The following is an 18,845-nucleotide window of genomic DNA, read 5'->3' as shown; positions in this document are numbered from 1 at the left end:
TTTACGCATTCTTGCCAGCATTTATGGGCATTTGTTTTTATGATGGTAGCCAATCTGACAGGAGGGAGATGGAATCTCCATGTTGTTTTAATCTGCATTTCTCTGATGACTAGGAATGTCAAGCTTTTTTTAGATGTTTATTTGCCACACGTATTTCTTCTGTTGAGAATTCTCTATTTAGTTCCATAGCCCAATTTTTAATTGGGTTATTTGTTTTCTTATTATTTGATTTTTGAGTTCTTTGTATATCCTAGATATTAATCCTCCATCAGATATAGAACTGGCAAACATTTTCTCCATTCTGTAGGTTGACTCTTTGCTCTATTCAGTGTCTTTTGCTATATATAAAAGCTTTGTAATTTCATGAAGTCCCAGTGGTTAATCTGTGGTTTTGTTGCCTATGCAATTGGGGTTAAATTCAGAATGTCTTTGCCAAGACTAATATGTTGAAGGGTTTCCCCTACTTTTTCCTATAGCAGTTTCAGAGACTCAGGTCTGATATTAAGGTCTTTAATCCACTGGACTTAATTTTTGTGCATGGAGAAAGAGAAGAATCTATTTTCATTATACTACAGATACATATCCAGTTTTCCCAGCACCATTTGCTGAACTGGCTGTCTTTTCTCTAGTGAGTATATTTGGCATTTTTGTTGAATATTTTGTGGCTATAACTACCCAGACTTATATCTGGATCCTCTATTCTGTTCTATAATTCTGCATATCTGTTCTTGCGCAAGTACATGCTGTTTTTGTTACTATCGCTCTGTAGTATAGGTTTAAATCAGTTAAATCAGGTATGGTGATTCCACCAGCCTTATTTTTGTTGCTCAAAATTGTTTTTGGTATTCAAGATTTTGTATGCTTCCAAATGAAAGTTTGGATTGTTTTGTCTATTTCTGTGAAGAATGCCATTGAAGTTTTCATGGGATTGCATTAAATGTGTCAATTGTTTTTGGTAAGATTGCCTTTTCCACAATATTGATTATTCTGATCCAAGAACAAGGGTTGTGTTTCCATTTCCTAGTGTCTTCTGCAATTTCTTGCTTGAGTGTTTTAAAGTTTTCATTGTAAATATACTGTACTTCCTTGGTTAGGTTTATTCCAAAGTACCTTTTGTTTTTTATGCAATTGTGAATTGGAGTGATTCTCTGTTTTCATTCTTTGTGTGTTTGCTGTTAGCATATAGAAAGGCTACTGATTTCTGTGTGTTCATGGCTATAGGTGCTTTTCAGCTCTAACAGTTTGCTGGTAGAGTCTTTAGGGTCCTTTATGTATAGAATCATGTCATCTGCAAACAATGATAACGTGACCTCTTCCTTTCCAATTTTTACCCCTTTTATATTCATCTCTTGCCTTATTGCTATGGCTAAGACTTCCAATACTATATTAAATAAAAGTGAGGACAGTGGACACCCTTGATTTTAGTGAAAAAGTTTCAAATTTTTCTCCATTTACTATTTTTTTGGCTGTAGGCTTGTCATGAATAGCCTTTATTAGGTTGAGATATTTTTCTTCTATTCCCAGTCTCTGTTGGACTTTTATCATGAAGAGTTGTTGGATTTTGTCAAATGCTTTTGCTGTATCTAATGAAATTTTTATCCTTCAGTCCATCTATATAATAATTACATTTATTGATTTACCTAATGTTGAACCATTCATGCATCTCTGGAGTAAAGCCCACTTGGTCTGGGGGAATGATCTTTCTGATATACTCTTGTATTCGGTTTGCCAATATTTTGTTGAGAATTTTTGCATCTATGTTAATGAGAGAGATTGGTTGCTAATTTGTTTTTGTTCTATCTTTGCCTGGTTTTGTTATCAGGGTGAAGCTGGCTTTGTAGAAGAAAATTGGTAGTATTCATTCTTTTTCTATTTTATGGAAAAATTTTACAAAGTTTTGGTGTTAGTTCTTCCTTGAAGGTCCATTAAAATTCACCAGTGAATCCATCTGGGTCTGGACTTTTTTAGTTGGCACATTTTTGGTAATTGCTTGGATCTCCATACTTGCACTAGGTCTTTTTAAGTGTTTAGTCTCATCTTGATTTAATTTAGGTAAGTGATATAATCTAGGAAATCATCCATTTCATTCAAATTTTCAAACTTATGGAGTATATGTTGTTATAGTATGCCCCTATGATTTTTTGAATTTCTCTCCGTTGTGATGATGCCTTTTTTAATCTCTAATTTTGTTAATTTGTGTCTCTTATCCCTTTCTTTTTTTAAATTTAATTTATTAGGTTTTTTTTCAGCAAATACAGGCAGTTTGGTACCATTGTTTAGGCTCATCCATGACCTATCCCCTCCCAATGGCCCCTCCTTGTTGATGTAGGTGGGTCATGCATTGTGGAGTTAGCCCACAGTTATTGGTATGATAAATGTCTCTGCATATCATGACCCAACATGTGGCTCTGACATTCTTTCCGCCCCCTCTTCTGCAAAATTTCCCTGCTCCATGTTGGGTTCATTTTTGGTCTGCTTCAGTGCTGAGGTGTTGGGGGCCTCTGAGGCTCTGGCTCGCTGATTTGGTAGGCATGGATTTTTCTCTGTGTTGGTCTCCTTCCCCTTTGTGCTGGTGTCTGGTTCATCAGGAAAACAGCACCCTTGCTTGTTTTGCCAATTTTCCTTAGTTTCAGTTGGGCCCCATTTGAGGTATGATGGGACAGCTCTCTCCTTAGGATCTGCATCTATCTGAAAAAGAGAAGCAGATTCACCAATGGAGAGTAAGTTAGCACCTAGAAAATTGAGATAACACTTTTTTGATAGAGAGTTTAATAGGTGTAGGTGCTATTGTACCCCATGATTGATGGTAGCTTGATATTGGAGAGTGGGCTTATGTTTAGATATGGTTCTGACTTGTTTCCCAGCTCCAGCTATGGGTTCTGTACCACTGATGGGATCAGTTAGCCAAATCAAGAGCAGTTGGTTCCCCATAGTATAGGAATGGAAAAAGACTTCCTGAACAAAACCCCAGTGGCTCACGTTCTTAAACAGTCACTCAACCAATGAGATCATATAAAGCTGAAGAGTTTCTTTACAGACAAGGATATAATAAGCAAAGCCAATAGATTACCCACAGAATGGGAGTAAATATTTGTGGGTTATACAACTGATAGAGGCCTAATCTCTAGAATCTACAAAGAACTCAAAAATCTAAACAATAAGAAGACAAACACCCCACTCACAAAATGGGGCAAAGAGATGAACAGGCAGTTCACAGAAGAAGATATACAAATGGCAAACACACACTTAAGAAAATGTTCATCATCCATAATCATCAGAGAAATGCAAATTAAAACAACTATGAGATTCCACCTTACCCCAATACGGATAGCCAACATCAAAAAATCAAATGAAAATAAATGCTGGCAAGGATGTGGAGAAGCAGGAACACTCATTAACTGTTGGTGGGAATGTAGGATGGTACAACCACTTTGGAAAGCAATATGGAGACTCCTGAAAAAGCTGACTATAGAGATACCAACAGACCCAGTTATTCCCTTACTGGGCATCTACCCTAAAACCGTCACACCACAGGCCAGAGAGTTTTGCTCAACCATGTTTGTAGTGGCTCCATTTGTAATAGCTAAAAGCTGGAATCAACCCAGATGTCCATCACTAGAAGAATGGATAACTAAGATGTGGTATATCTACACAATGGAATTCTATACAGCAGTAAGAAAAAAAACGACACAGAGAAATTTGAGAAAAATGGTTGAACCTGGAACAGATCATTCTCAGTGAACTTACCCAATCACAGAAAAAAAAATCGACACACAGTGTCACTCATCTACAACACCTAACCTGAATCTACCCAAGGTGTACCTTACATACCCAGCAAACATCTCATGGATTAGACACTAGGATGGATGGGGAGGGAGAGGAGGGCATCGAAGGGGTGGGAAACACTAATCTGGACCCAAGCGACAATGGTACCATAAAATTCTACTTCCTAAAAGGCAGACCAAATGGTTGAACCTTCACTAGACCCTTACAGGAAACACCTGAACCACAAGACACTGGAGAGGGTAGGATCAAGTCTAACCTAATTCTTCTACATCTTCCCTCCCTTCCTCTTCCCCTTCCCCCCTCTCTCTGTCCTCTCTAACTCTTGTATATTAGTCATTTTTTTCCTCATTTTCTTAGTGGGCACTGACCTGTAACCACCACCACCAGCACGGGGCTATCATCCACAATGAGCTTTTGATCAGAAAAACCTACAAGGTTTCCTAAAAGAATGACAGACTTATGTCAGAGTACTTGATGACCCGCCAAAGGTCAGTGGTAAGACCCTATTGCTGAAGACTCCATACACAGCTGACATGTAAAATGGAATGGCATGGCTGGAAGCCAGAAGAGAGTCAGTCCCCAGACAGTCAGCATGTCTAGTGCCAGAACGTGCTATATGGGCGACTGGGGGAAATGACCAATATCTGTCCAAGCAACTCATGATCTTCTCCCTTTCTTTTGGTCAGATTTGCTAGAGGTTAATCAACCTTTTTTATCCTTTCAAAGAACCATTTATTCTTTGGGTGATTTTGTTGGTTTCTCTTTCACTAATTTCTGCCCTAATCCTCATGATTTCTCCCATCTACTGATTTTCAGTTTGCCTTGTTCTTCTTTTTCCAAGCCTTTAAGGTAAGTATTAAGCTGCTTACTTGTGACCTTTCTAATTTCTAATATATTTCTAATATAGGAACTTAAAGATATAAATTTCCCCCTTAGGACCCTCTTCATTGTGTCCCAAAACTTTTCATATGTTGTGTTCTTATTATTGTTTGACTCTATGAATTTTTTGATTTCCTTCTTGATTTTTTTCATTGACCTATTCATCATTTAGTAGCATATTGTTTACTTTCCATGATTTTGTGTATGCTCTATAGCTTTTATTGCTATTTATTTAAACCTTGATCCCATTGTGATAAGATAGAATTCAAGGAATTATTCCAATTTTCCTATATTTTTAAAAATTTGTTTGTGTCCTAATATATGGTCTATTTTAGAGAATGTTCCATGTGCTGCTGAAAAGAATGTGTACTCTGCAGCATTTGAATGAAGTATCCTGTATATATTTGTTAGGTCCATTTGTTCTATGACCTCATTTGATCCAGATGCATGTCTATTTTTTGCTGGGATGGTAGTGGGTTGTTGAAGTAACACACTACAACTGTGTTTGGTGTTATCTGTGACCTTAGTTCTAATAGCATTTGTTTGGTGTAGTTGGGAGTCCCCATGTTAGGTGCATATATGTTTAGGATTGCAATGGCCTTTAATGAATTTCTCTTCCTCTCTCTTCTATAACTTTAGAACTAGATTTTTATATACATCTTCCTTTCCTGGGTTAATAAGACTTAAAGAAACTCATACTCAAAGGTGATATTCCTAGGAATTTGCCATTTTGAACTATTTCCTTAAACTTAGCTTATAAGTCCAAGATAAGGTTTATAGAGATGGCTGGGAAAATCATGTGGCCAGTATACAAGAGATTTGGCTTTCAAAAAATATAAGCAGGCATTCTCAGAGGAGCCAAGATGTGAGTCAGTGTGAGATAACACCACCAGCTATTATGAATTTCATTCATGAACCTAATCTCTAACCCTCTTTTTTTAGTTTCTGAGTTAACCCACTACCCTGAAAATAAATCATATATTTTGCTTAATCCACTTTGATTGGGTTTTTGTTATAGTACTAACCAAATAACACATTGAGCCCTGGTTTTGGCAGATATGTTCAGTGCACAAAATGGAAAATTAGGTAATGTGAAATGGGCAAAATGCAAAGAAGCAAAAGAATAATGTTAAGACTTGCTTGGAAAAATAACCATTAAAAGTGTCCCAAGCAAAAGGGTTCTTAGCCTGGAATCAGTCCATTAACTAAGAAAGTCAGGGACTACAGAACAAGATCTGGTTATAGGCACATGGTCTTGCAATAGACTTTCCACACAGCAGCCAGGTAGTGGTTGGTGTCAGGAATCAGGGGAAAGCTGAAAAGCAGAGCAGGACATTCTGACAGATTGAATAAAGGATCTGTTAGGATGCAGGTGATTCATGCCTTTAGTAAGCATCGTTGGTTGTCTACGATATTCTTGGGGGCTTAGCAGCCCGAGTGGGGCAGGTTCAGTGGAATGTCAGGTGAGGTCATCCTGGGGGTAAAAGCCCAGAGACAGCTGCTGGGTAGAAAAGGAGCAAGACAGTCATGAGGAACAGTGAAATCATGAAGTTGAGGGAATGGTATGGTGTTGGAATGCAGAACACTGTAGGTCAAAACAGGAAAAGTTAAAACTTCTTCCCAGAAACTGTCATGGTGGTAATTTCTTAGGAGAAGCAGCAGAGAAGGTAGGATATCAAAGGGCTATTCAAAATGGGAGAGAGGAAAGTGCAAACACATATCTTGTCCGTAAATGTCTTCTAAGGCCCTGGTGACAGGAATCCATGAGAAACATTTCTTGTTTCTCCATTGCGAAATTAGACTGTTTTATCATTCACCTACTATCACTTCACCAAAGCCACAGATGCAATGCAAGAGGAAGTTGTAATCCTATTGTTTTCTAATTAAATCCAGCCTCACCATCTAGGAAAGATTAGCCTAAAACATAGTTCAGCACAGTGTGTTCTAGTTTAACCTTGAACTCTGGCTTTTATATGTAAGAAAAGAAAGAAAGAAAGAAAGAGAGAGAGAGAGAGAGAGAGAGAGAGAGAGAGAGAGAGAGAGAGAAAGAAGGAAGGAAGGAAAGAAGGAAAGAAAAGAAAAGAAAAGAAAAGAAAAGAAAAGAAAAGAAAAGAAAAGAAAAGAAAAGAAAAAGAGGCATAGTAAGAAAAGAGGCAAAGGAAATAGGATATCTTATAAATATAGATATTGTGTTTCACAGAAACTCCAAAACATTTACCTGGTCTCTTTCTTTTTCTGTTACTATAACAAAATAACCAAGACAAGATAATATATAAAGAATAGTGGTTTATTTAGCTTACAGATATGAAGGCTGGGAAGTCCAGGAGTATGACATTGGTATTTACTAGTATCAAACATCATGACATGGCAGAAGGCATGATAAGGTGACGCTGGGCAATTGCTACCTAGTGACCCTCTTCCCCTTCTGAAAAACGAATAAGCAAACACAAATGCCATCATGGGACCTTGAGTTTCTTACCTCAACGAATCCTGATAATCTCCTAAAGAATTCATTTTGGAATGCCTTGAACATGACTTTTGGAACTGGGTCTCCACCACATGAATTCTCAGGGACATACCCAAGCCCTAGCTCCTGTAGAATATCAGAGATACACTATATAGCCTGTTGTGTAACCTTGATTAGGTACATTAAAAATAAAATGAATATTAACAAATTGGCTAAGAACTTACTGGCTACATTTACATTTACATTTAATCTCATACCTAGTTCTTTGTTAATGGGTTAAACAGAGTCAGAATACTTAGGATGAGCTACTCATTTCTCCTGGATTTCTGCTTGTTCTGAAAGAGAAATAAATATGAACTTTCCTAAGTTTCCATTTCACCATATGTAAAATAAAGTGGCACCTTACTGGTGGTTTCTAAAACATGTGGTAAAACTACTGAAACTGGTACCTAGATGAGTAGAACACAGCCAGAGCCTTCTAGGTCAGCCATAGAGCAAACAGGCCACATCAGAATCTACTTTTTTACCCACTATCTCTTGGAAGATAAACTTGGTTTTTTCACTTGTAAAGGAATGTAAACATATTTCCTGTTTTAAATGGTTTTTATGGAAATTAGGATGATAAATATAGGAAAGCATATATCTAGGCCATTTTGTGTCTGGAGGAGCACACTCTAAGGAGTCCTACCATTCCTTTGGCTCTTAACAGTCTTTCTACCACTTCTTCCACAATGAACCCTGAGCCTTGTTAGGTGTGATAGAAATATCAGAGTGCTGAGCACTCCTCTGTCACTTCTTCCCAGCACCATGATGCCTTCTGAGTCATCCCAAGGTCACTGCCATCTGAAAAGAGAAGTTTCTCTACCAAAAGTGAGAGTATCATTAATATATGGATATGAACATTAAGAGAAGTGCTTACTGGGCACTTAATGAGCATAGTAAATACATTTAGCCAGGCAGCAACAGATGTTACAACCCTAGGGCTCATGGCTACCCCTGTTTTAGGTTTTCAGTATCAGGGATGTATTCCTTCCCATGGAGAGGGCCTCTAGTCCAATTAGAGGGCAGTTGGTTTCCACCATGACAGACATGCCACTATTGCACCTGTTGCTCATTTGGCCTGACTGGCCAAATATAAGGCTTGCAGTGTCCACTGATGAGTATCTTCACTGTCTCCACCTTACTTTTTTTTTAAATTTATTTGAGAGTGACAGAGAGAGAGAGAGAGGCAGAGGGGGGGGGAGAGAATGGGCGCGCCAGGGCTTCCAGCCACTGCAAACGAACTCCAGACAAGTGCACCCCCTTGTGCATCTGGCTAACGTGGGTCCTGGAGAATCGAGCCTCAAACCAGGGTTCTTAGGCTTCATAGGCAAGCGCTTAACCACTAGCCATCTCTCCAGCCCTCCACCTTACTTTTTGAGACATGTTAACATTGAACCTAAAGCTCACCAATTTCTCTAGACTAGCTAGCCAGTAAACCTGTTTCTGTTTCCCAGACACTAGGATTATAGGTATATGCCATCACATCCTCATGTTTCTTCAGCAAGCACTTTAAGAACTGAGTTACCTCCCCAGCCTCTAATTTTCAAAATTCTTAATAGTGTTTTAGAATAAAATCATTTCAATATCAAGTATTTATGAATCATTTTTCCTCATAAAAGTATTGATATGGTTTCCTATCAGTATGTCTATACAAGGTCTTTACAAACTTATTTGCAGATAATTTATTTTGTTCTTGTTTCATAAACTTTATAATTATGCATGCATTTGCTGCATTCCAACTTTACAAATTAACATGTCTCACTGTGACAGTTCCATGAGTGCATATATCAATCTTTTATCATAAAAAAAGTTTTTAATTATATAGAGGTGTCACAATTAAGCAAGGTATAGTTAAATTTTATTAAAAATGTGAAAATTATATACCAAAATAACTGCATACTGACATAAGATCTTCTGTGTATTGCGTGTTTAAATGAAACCGTTTAGAAAACAAGTGTTATCATCTATTTTTATTAAAAATCTATCATTTTTGGCTTAGCAGCTAAGCGCTTGCCTGTGAAGCCTCAGGACCCCGGTTCTAGGCTCCGTTCCCCAGGACCCATGTGAGCCAGATGCACAAGGGGGCACACGCGTCTGGAGTTCGTTTGCAGTGGCTGGAGTTCCCTGGAGCGCCCATTCTCTCTCTGCCTCTTTCTCTCTCTGTCACTCTCAAATAAATAAATTAAAATAAAAAAAATCTATCATTTTAATACTCCCTTGAGTTGAGGAAAATATGACCTATGCATGTATTATGACAAGGTTATATTAAAAGCAGCTAGAAATCAAATGCACTGGAGAGATGTCTTAGCAGTTAGTGTTTGCTTGCAAAGCCAAAGGACCCAGGTTCCATTCTCCAAGACCCATGTAAGCCAGATGCACAAGATGGTGGTGCATGCATCTGGAGTTTGTTTGCAGTGACTGGAGGCCCTGACAGACCCATTCTGTCTCTGTCCTTTTCTTTCCCTCTTCCTGTCAAATAAATAAATACAAATAAAATATTAAAAAATAAAGGCAGATAGTTAACAAATGTAGTACACTTTTACATTGATGTAGTTAGCATTATAAGGAGTTCCTTTTTCTACATTAAAAATAATACCCTTGTACTAATGAAATTCTAATGTTCTGTAATATTTTATTTATTTGCAAGATAATAGTTGGAGAAACTGCGGTGTTTTGCCTACAATTAGCCACAAGGGATTTTGAAAACCAGGAGAAAACTATTTTAACTGGAGACTGTTGCTACATAAACCCACTGGTGCGCAGAACTGTCCGGTTTCTGGGTATGTATCCATTGATTTTTTTTCTTCCTGAAATATTGTTTACGTATAAGAAGACCTCTAAAATGACCCATTTTGGGCTGGAGAGATTGCTTAGTGCTAAAGGTGTTTGCCTGCAAAACCAAAGGATCCTCTTTCAACTCACCAGGACCCATGTAAGCCAGATGCACAAGGGGGAGCATGTGTCTGGAGTTCATTTGCAGTGGCCAGAGGCCCTGGAGTTCCCATTCTCTCCCTACCTCTCTCTGCCTCTTTCTCTCTCTCTCTGTAAATAAATAAATAAAGGTAAAGATTAAAGAAAATATAATGAAATGACCCATTTCTTAACTGTCTGTAAATATTAGGTTATCTTTTCTGTGTAATATTTTAATTTGACAAATGAATATCACATTCTACTTTGTCTAATATTGTGAATCCTTACTTCAGGATATAATTTTCACATTTAGAAAGAAAAGTTCACACCTGGATATTTAAATATTCTTTAAGAAACTAAAATTTCAGAAACACTGCTTGGGAAGAAACAGTAATCTAGATAGGTTGTCCACTAAAAGTGATAACTTGGTAAATGGAAGAAATATTATATTTGGTTAGCAGCATTTGTTGTAGTACTCCTGAGCTATTTTATTTATTTAATGTGTGTGTGTGTTTATGGGCATACCAAGTTCAATGGCCACTTCAAACAAATGCCCACCATGCTTTAAGTGGTGCTGGGGAATTGAGCCCTGGAAGGCAGGTTGTACAAACATGTCCCTTTAGTCTCTGTGCCTTCTCCCCAGCCCCATGCTTGAGCCATTTGTATGCAAATGAGTGATCTTACTAGAGGATAAGAGTCTCTGATACTTACATTCTTAAAAGCTAGCATTGGAAAATTACTGAACATCTTTTTCAAATCAGAAGAAAAATTTAGTCAAGCCATTTATTTTTTATTAAAAACATCTATGATTATAAACGATATCCATGGCAATGCCCTCCTCCCTTTCTGCTTTGAAACTCCACTCTTCATCGTATTCTCTCCCCCTCTCAATTAGTCTCTCTTGTATTTTTTTTGAAGATAAGTTTTACTTTTAATCTTTGTAAGCAGTAGGCATGCACTTAGATCTTTGCAGATACAAAGTCATATCATACCATATATTTATAAATATCTCTACCTCAACATTGTTTTTATCACATTAGAAGGTGTTTTAAAATTTTCTTTTTTTTTAATTTATTAGTTTTCTATTCTGCAAGTACAGGCAGTTTGGTACTATTATTAGGCTCATCCATGACCTACCCCTCCCCACTGGCCCCTCCTTGTTGAAGTATATGGGTCGTGCATTGTGGAGTTAGCCCACAGTTATTGGTAAAATAAATATCTCTGCATATCATGACCCAACATGTGGCTCTGACATTCTTTCCGCCCCCCTCTTCCACAAAATTTCCCTGAGCCATGTTGGGTTCATTTTTGGTCTGCTTCAGTGATGAGGTGTTGGGGGCCTCTGGGGATCTGGCTCTCTGATTTGGTAGGAGTTGATTTTTCTCTGTGTTAGTCTCCTTGACCATTGTGCTGGTATCCAGTTCATCAGGAAAACAGCACCCTTGCTTGTTTCACCAATTTTCCTTTGTTTCAGCCAGGGCCCTTTTGAGGTATGATGGGGTGGCTCTCTCCTTAGGATCTGCATCTATCTATCTTTCCCAGGGATTTGAAGCAAAGGTAGGCAGTCACCATCTTGGCTTGAAGTGCCTCCTCTCTTGTATTTTGATGTCATGTTCTTTTCCTCCTATTATTATTGTCTTATGTAGTGTCAGGCACTGTGAGGTCATGGAGATCCAGGCCATTTTGTGTCTGGAGGAGCACATTGTAAGGTGTCCTACCCTTCCTTTAGCCATACATTCTTTCTGCCACCTGTTCCACAATGGACCCTGAGCCTTGTAAGGTGTGATAGAGATATTGGAGTGCTGAGCACTCCTCTGTCACTTCTTCCCAGCACCATAATGCCTTATGAGTCATCCCAAGGTCACTGACATCTGAAAAGGGAAGGTTCTCTACTAAAACTGAGAGTATCATTAATTTCTGGGTTTGAACATTAAGAGAACTGCTTACTGGGCATTTGATTAGCATAGTACATACATTTAGTCAGACAGCAGCAGACATTACACTCCTAGGGTTCATGCCTACCTCTGTTTTAGGTTTGCAGTATCAGAGATATATTCCCTACTATTGAGCAGGCCTTCAGTCCAATTAGAGGGCAGTTGGTTTCCACCATGACAGATGTAGCCAAGCCAATTTTTAATGGAGATTAAAAATCAGATAAAAATAGTATATCAGTCTATATTAAAAAACATTTAAGGTTCCATATAAGATGGCAGCCTAGCAACCATGCAAAAGCAGTCTAGGGGGGAAATAAGGAGAAAAATATCAAAATATGCACTTTTACTTAAAAGTGAAGGTATCAAAGAATTACCAACCTCAGCAGAGAATCAGGAGAGACCTAGAGTTTCTAGAAAACACAAAAGCAGGCAGTACCAGCACCCACAGTGGCACTGGTCTGTGTGGCTTCCAGGCTCTGCCTGAACCACAGAAGAAAGCAGGGGAAGGGATTTTCCAGTCACACTAGCCTCCCTGCAAACCCAAGAGACCTGAAGGAGAAGACAGCAGAGACCATCAACTACTTGTGAAGAAGAGGATCATGGGGACCAGCTATGTAGCTTCAGTACAACTTCAGACACCCTTGGCAACCTCCCCTCCCCCAACCATCAGTGCCTGCAACCATAGGAGACCTAGAAAAAAATCAAGGCAATATAATTCTGCCAAAAATTATAAACCCATCAGAAATGACCTCCAGTGAGACTGATATAGATGAAATGCCTGACAAAGATTTCAAAAGCATTATTATAACTGTGTTCAAACAAATCAAAGAAGAAAACAAACTCATAAAGGATAACATAGGAAACCAACTTAATGAAATAAGGAGATCAAGACAAGACATAAGTAAGAAAATAGAAATCCTGAAGAAAAACCAATCAGAAATACTATGAAAAAAGAAAGTAAGTCAAATAAAAATAACTCTATAAATCTCACCAATAGAATTGATCAATGAGAGGACAGACTATCTAAAGTAGAAAACTAGGTAGCAGATCTAATACAGTACAACAAAGAGAAAGACAAACTAATAGGAAGGCATGAATGGGAATTTCAAGATACTCAGGACACTATGATAAGACTGAATATAAGAACTCAGGGTAAAGTAGAAGAACTTCACTTCAGATGCATAGTTATATTTTTAACAAAATCATAGAAGAAAATCTCCCCCAAATTGTGAAAGAGATGCCAACACAGATACAGGAAGCCTTTAGAACACCAAACAGGCAAACCTGTAAAAAAAAACCTCTCCTTGCCATATTATAATTAAATTATTAAATACACAAACCAAAGAAAATATATTGAAAGCAGTTAGAGAGAAACAACAAGTCACATATAAAGGAAAGCCCATGAGGGAAACAGCAGATTACTCAAAACAAACTTTAAAAATCAGAAGGGTTTGGAGTAATGTACTCCAAATTCTGGAAGATAACAACTGTCAACCAAGATTACTTTATCCAGAAAAGCTATTCATCCAAACTGATGGAGAAATAAGGACATTCCACAACTAAAACAGATTAAGGGAACATATGAGTACTAAGCCAGCTCTGCAGAAAATACTTGAAGGGATATTTCATACTGAAGAAAACAGAAAGCATACATATGAGGAAACAGGAAAAAAAATTCAAATAATTGTTAATACATGAGTGTAAAGGAAAAACAAAAAGAATTACAAAACAAGAAAGATGGTAAAAATAAATACAAATCTTTCAATAATTACTCTTTATGCCAATGGCCTCAATGCCCCAACCAAAAGGCATAAGCTTGCAATCTGAGCTAAAATGCATGATTTATTTGTTGCCTACAAGAAACTCACCTCTCCATAAAAGACAGACACTAGCTTAGGGTGAAAGGATGGGACATGGTATTTTAAGCAAATGGACCTAGAAAAATATGCATGTGTTGCTATCCTAATAAATGGAAGGATAGATTTCAAACCAACATTAGTGAGGGAAGGTAAAGAAGGTTACTTTATACTGATTAAAAAGACAATTCAAAAAAAGTCATTACATTCCAAATATATATGCACCTTACATGGGTGCCCTTGATCTTATCAAACAAAAACTGTTAGACTTAAGTCACAGATAACACCAAGCACAATTGTAGTTGGTAATTTCAATATTCTATCCTTTTCAATTGACGGGTCATCCTGGCAAAATAAATAAATTAATTAATTAATTAACAGGGAGACATTTTGATTAAATGATGTCATAGAACAAATGTACCTAACAGGTATCTACAGCATATTTCATCCAAATGCTACAGAATACACCCTTCTCAACAGCACATGGAATATTCACTAAAATAGACCATATATTAGGACACAAAGTAAATCTCAACAAATATAGGAAAATTGAAATAATTGCTCATACTCTATCTGATGACAATGGGATTAAACTACAAATCAACAAGAAAAGCTACAGAATATAGAAAAAAATCATGGAAACTAAACAGTACACTATTGAATGATGAATGAGTCAAAAAGGAAATAAAATTGTAGAAGGAAAGTATAACTTTATAAGCCCTGTTGTTCAGGAAATAAAACCACTAATCAACCACTGAGACCTCTTGAAATTACAAAGCTTTTGTACAGCAAGGACACTGTGAGCAGAACAAAGACACAACCTACAGAATGGGACAGAGGGTCATTAGCTAGGATATATCAAGAGCTCAGAAGACTAAAAATCAACCAACTCCATTAAAAAAATGGGCTGTGGAACTAAATACAGGGTTTTCAAAAGAAGAAATACACATGGCCCAGAAACATCTTTAAAAAATGTTCTATATCCTTAGCCATCAGGGAAATGCAAATTAATACTACTTTGAGATTCCATCTCACTCATGTTAGAATGGCTATCATCAAGAAAAGAAATGACAATACATGCTGGCAAGGATATAGAAAAAGAGGAATCCTTCTATACTTTTGGTGGGAATGCAATTTGGTACATCTATTGTGAAAATCAGTGTAGTGGTTCCTGTGATAGCTAAAAATAGATTTATCATATGACCTAATTATAGCACTCCTAGGCATACATCCTAAGAATTCTTTTTACTACTTTAGAGATACTTGCTTAAGCATATTAGTTGCTGCTCTATTCACAATAGCTAAGAAATGGAACCAGTCTACATGTCCCTCAACTAATGAATGGATAATGAAGATATGATACATTTATATAATAGAGTTCTATTCAGTGATAAAGAAAAATGGAGCTAAGCCCGGCGTGGTGGCGCACGCCTTTAATCCCAGCACTTGGGAGGCAGAGGTAGGAGGATCTCCATGAGTTCGAGGCCACCCTGAGAATACAGAGTGAATTCCTGGTCAGCCTGAGCTAGAGTTAGACCCTATCTCGAAAAACCAAAAAAAAAAAAGAAAAAAAAAGAAAAAGAAAAATGAAAAATGGAGCTATAAATTTTTCAGGGAAATGGGTGCATCTGGAGAGAGGATTATACTAAGTGAAGTAATGCAGGCCCAGAGAGCCAAACTTCACATGTTCTCTCTCATATGTGGATCCTAGCTACAAATGTTTAGACTTGTATGTGAGTTGGAGTAACAGTTGGTAGCAGAGGCCAGTAAGCTAGAAAAATGCCATAAGAGAGGGAGGAGAGGGGAAGACTTAAAGGGATGATACAGTATGTATATAGGTAGATGAACAAATTACTGGTCATGCAGTGGCCTAAGTGAGGTCATGGGAAGAGACTGAGTAAAAGAAGGGTTAATAAAATGTCAAGATGTTGTGAATATGCCATATGGAAACCTCGTTTTTGGATAGTGGCACACCCCAAAGCCATAGATTGTTACTGGAAAAATTTCAGTGCCATGGATGGGATATCTTCCAGTGAGTTATTGGTCAGAGAGGTCCTTAATGCCCCAAAACATTACAGGTCATTGCCAAGGCCCTTGGTTTCTCACAAGAAATAGATGTTTGGGTTGTAAGGTCTCTGAGAAATCTAGCTGGAGCTGAGCTAAAGATCTCCTCCCTGTAAACCAGCTGACAGGAAGCTGGAAAAAGCTCTGCTGCATGTAGACCTGTGGAAGATAGAAATCATCAGTGGTTAAAAAAAAAAAAAAAAAAAAAAAAAAAAAAGTGGATTCCACAACCTTAAATTTGGCCAGCCAGGCCAAATGACCCAATGGGTACAATACTGGCTTGCCTGTTATGGGGGAAAACAACTGCTTTCTAACTGGGCTTGAGGCCTGCTCCATAGGAGGGAATACACATCTGATACTGAAAATCAAATCAAAAGCCTATGGTAGGGGAGGTCATGAGCACTAGCAGTATAACACCTGCTCTTGTCTGGCTGAATGCATACATTATGCAGATCAAACTGCCATGTAAGCACTTTTCTTAGCATTCATACCTATATATTAATGCCACTCTCACTTTGGTTAGAGAAGCTTTCCTTTGCAGATGGTGGTGATCACTGGGATGACCCAAAAGTCACCATAGTGCTGAGAGGAAGTGACAGGAGTGTTCAGCATTGAAATATCTCTATCATACCTTCCAAGGGTTAGAGTCCATTGTGGAAGAGGTGGTGGAAAGTCAAAGGAAGGGTAGGACTACTTCCAATGCAATCAGTTGTTGAGACAGAAATTGACCTCAATATCGATGACTTTGAAGTGCCTAGCACTACCTTCTCAAGACCCTCATAATATTAGTTTAAAATGATGACATAAAAGTAAAAGAGAGGCTAATTGAGAAAGGGAGGGGATATGATGGAGAGTGGACTTATGAAGGAGAAAATGGGGGAGGGGAAGGAACTCTCATTTTTTATTGTCTATAATTAAGGAAATTGTTAATACAAAATGTTAAAAAAATTAAAATTAATTCCTGTCAACATTAGGAAATACATTAAGGATTCTGTAACACTACAATATATTTCTCATGTTGAGTAAATCAAAATGAAAACTTTGGAACTATCAAGCATACATAAACTAATATATACATAAACTAAAAAGTAGACACATACCAATAAAACTATAGATCTTTCTGAAGAGAAACAGTTTTTCACATCTGTTATGTTAGGAGCATTAGTTAGAAGTAAAATGAGACACTGTTAGGGACAATACTTACTTGGGAGCTCGGTATTCACCAAGAGACATCTCCATAGTCTTCTCAAATATTTCTCCTTTAATCAGGACCTATTACACTAGATAAAAAGCAATACTTTAGTTAAATAAAATGAGCACATCTTAGGCTACATTTAGAAGGAGGTCAGAGGAAGTGGTATGAAATTTAGTTGCCTGTGATTGGCCTTGAGATTTGGGAAGTAGAGAAGGTATACATTAACATTTTACTGGGCTCAATTTGTCTTTTTGTTCTCTGCCCCTCCCAAATTTCTGCTGTTTATAACCTTTACATAGTATGATTCACAGCATACTGGTATGTTGTAAAGAAAGGAATTCTTGTTGTTTTCTCTCAGAATCTATGGTTAGGGAACTAATGCTCTTGTTTCATTGACATTTGGTTAATCTGAGTTTTGCCACAGGCAGGATCTTGTGTCTAAAAATATTATGAGTAATATTTTGAAAATTTAAAGGATACTCATATAATTTAAAACTGGAAAAATTATTTTATCCTTTGAAATTTTCAGTGATTTCCCAGTACAATAACCATCTTGATGAAAGGCTTAGCAAACAATCCAGATATATGTCAGTAAGAAGAAAAAAAAATCTATTTTTTACAATAAAATTATATGACTCTTAGTGAACAACTGTGAAGTATTATTATGGTATAGTTTTAAATGAGCCCATGGAATTTTATTTCCCTAAGTTATAGAGAATGAATTTCTTTGTTTTAAAATTTTTATTAATTTATTTGAGAGCAACCAACAGAAAGAGAAAGAGGCAGAGAGATAGATAGAGAGAGAAAAGAGAGAATGGGCACATCAGGGCCTTGAGCCACTGCAAACGAACTCCAGACATGTGCGCCCCCTTGTGCATCTGGCTGACATGGGTCCTGGGTAATCCAGCCTGGAACCAGGGTCCTTAGGCTTCACAGACAAGTGCTTAACCGCTAAGCCATCTCTTCAGCCCGAGAATGAATTTCTTTACATCAGAACCATGTCCTTAAAATTATCTTTTTAGGTTACTTTGACATTAATGGCAAAAAAATTATTTTCCCTAAAGTGAAAAATTCAGTTTGACAATAATAACCAACTACCCTGAATTTAGAATTTGACTTTGGTAACTAAATTGGCAAGTTCTTTACAAAAAGAAGAAACAAGTCTATATACTTAAGTTTGTACTCTGAATTAACAGCACTGGATACATTTTAATAGTGTAGAGATAAATTAAAGATTATAATATCAATTTTCTTATTGTTTCTTAAGTTGCTACACAATGGAGAAATAGAAAACCAATTCACGAAGGGTAAAAGTGGGAATACCTTCTAGCTGTTCTGTGCCTTTCAGCAAATGTGCTTCTGAAGGTGCTGGAGATATTAATCTAAAACATTCTGCTTTACTTAAGATTTTCCATGATATTTCAATGTAAGCAGAAGACACTTTATATTTCTGCTAATTGGCACCTCTGGCAGAGATAATATAAGTCTGCATTGCTTAAGTGCCATAATGAAAGGGAGACAACTCTCTTTTTTGATAAAAGAATATCAAAAAATATGGAAAAGTGAGAGATTGCTAACACTAGTGAAACAATGTAAACAGCCCTTCTCAAGGGACACATGTCCCTGTTTAAAAAAGTGCATTACCCAAATATAGCCTCAGAATATATTTTCATATTTTATGTTATGCCTTGTAAATCTGCCATGCATAAAAA

General features: G+C 37.3%; 1 protein-coding gene across 1 annotated transcript in view; it reads left to right on the top strand.

Annotated features, from left to right (window-relative positions):
- Positions 1–18,845, top strand: part of Plppr5 (phospholipid phosphatase related 5) — a 145,772-nt gene that overhangs the window by 59,754 nt on the left and 67,173 nt on the right. Inside the window, exon 2 of the mRNA XM_004663955.2 lies at positions 9,822–9,954. Within this exon, the coding sequence (XP_004664012.2) occupies positions 9,822–9,954 (133 nt within the window). The remainder of the gene's footprint in view (positions 1–9,821; positions 9,955–18,845) is intronic.

Source organism: Jaculus jaculus, chromosome 19, assembly GCF_020740685.1.
Source record: "Jaculus jaculus isolate mJacJac1 chromosome 19, mJacJac1.mat.Y.cur, whole genome shotgun sequence".
NCBI classification, from domain to species: domain Eukaryota; kingdom Metazoa; phylum Chordata; class Mammalia; order Rodentia; family Dipodidae; genus Jaculus; species Jaculus jaculus.
This window is presented reverse-complemented; position numbering and strand designations above follow the sequence as displayed.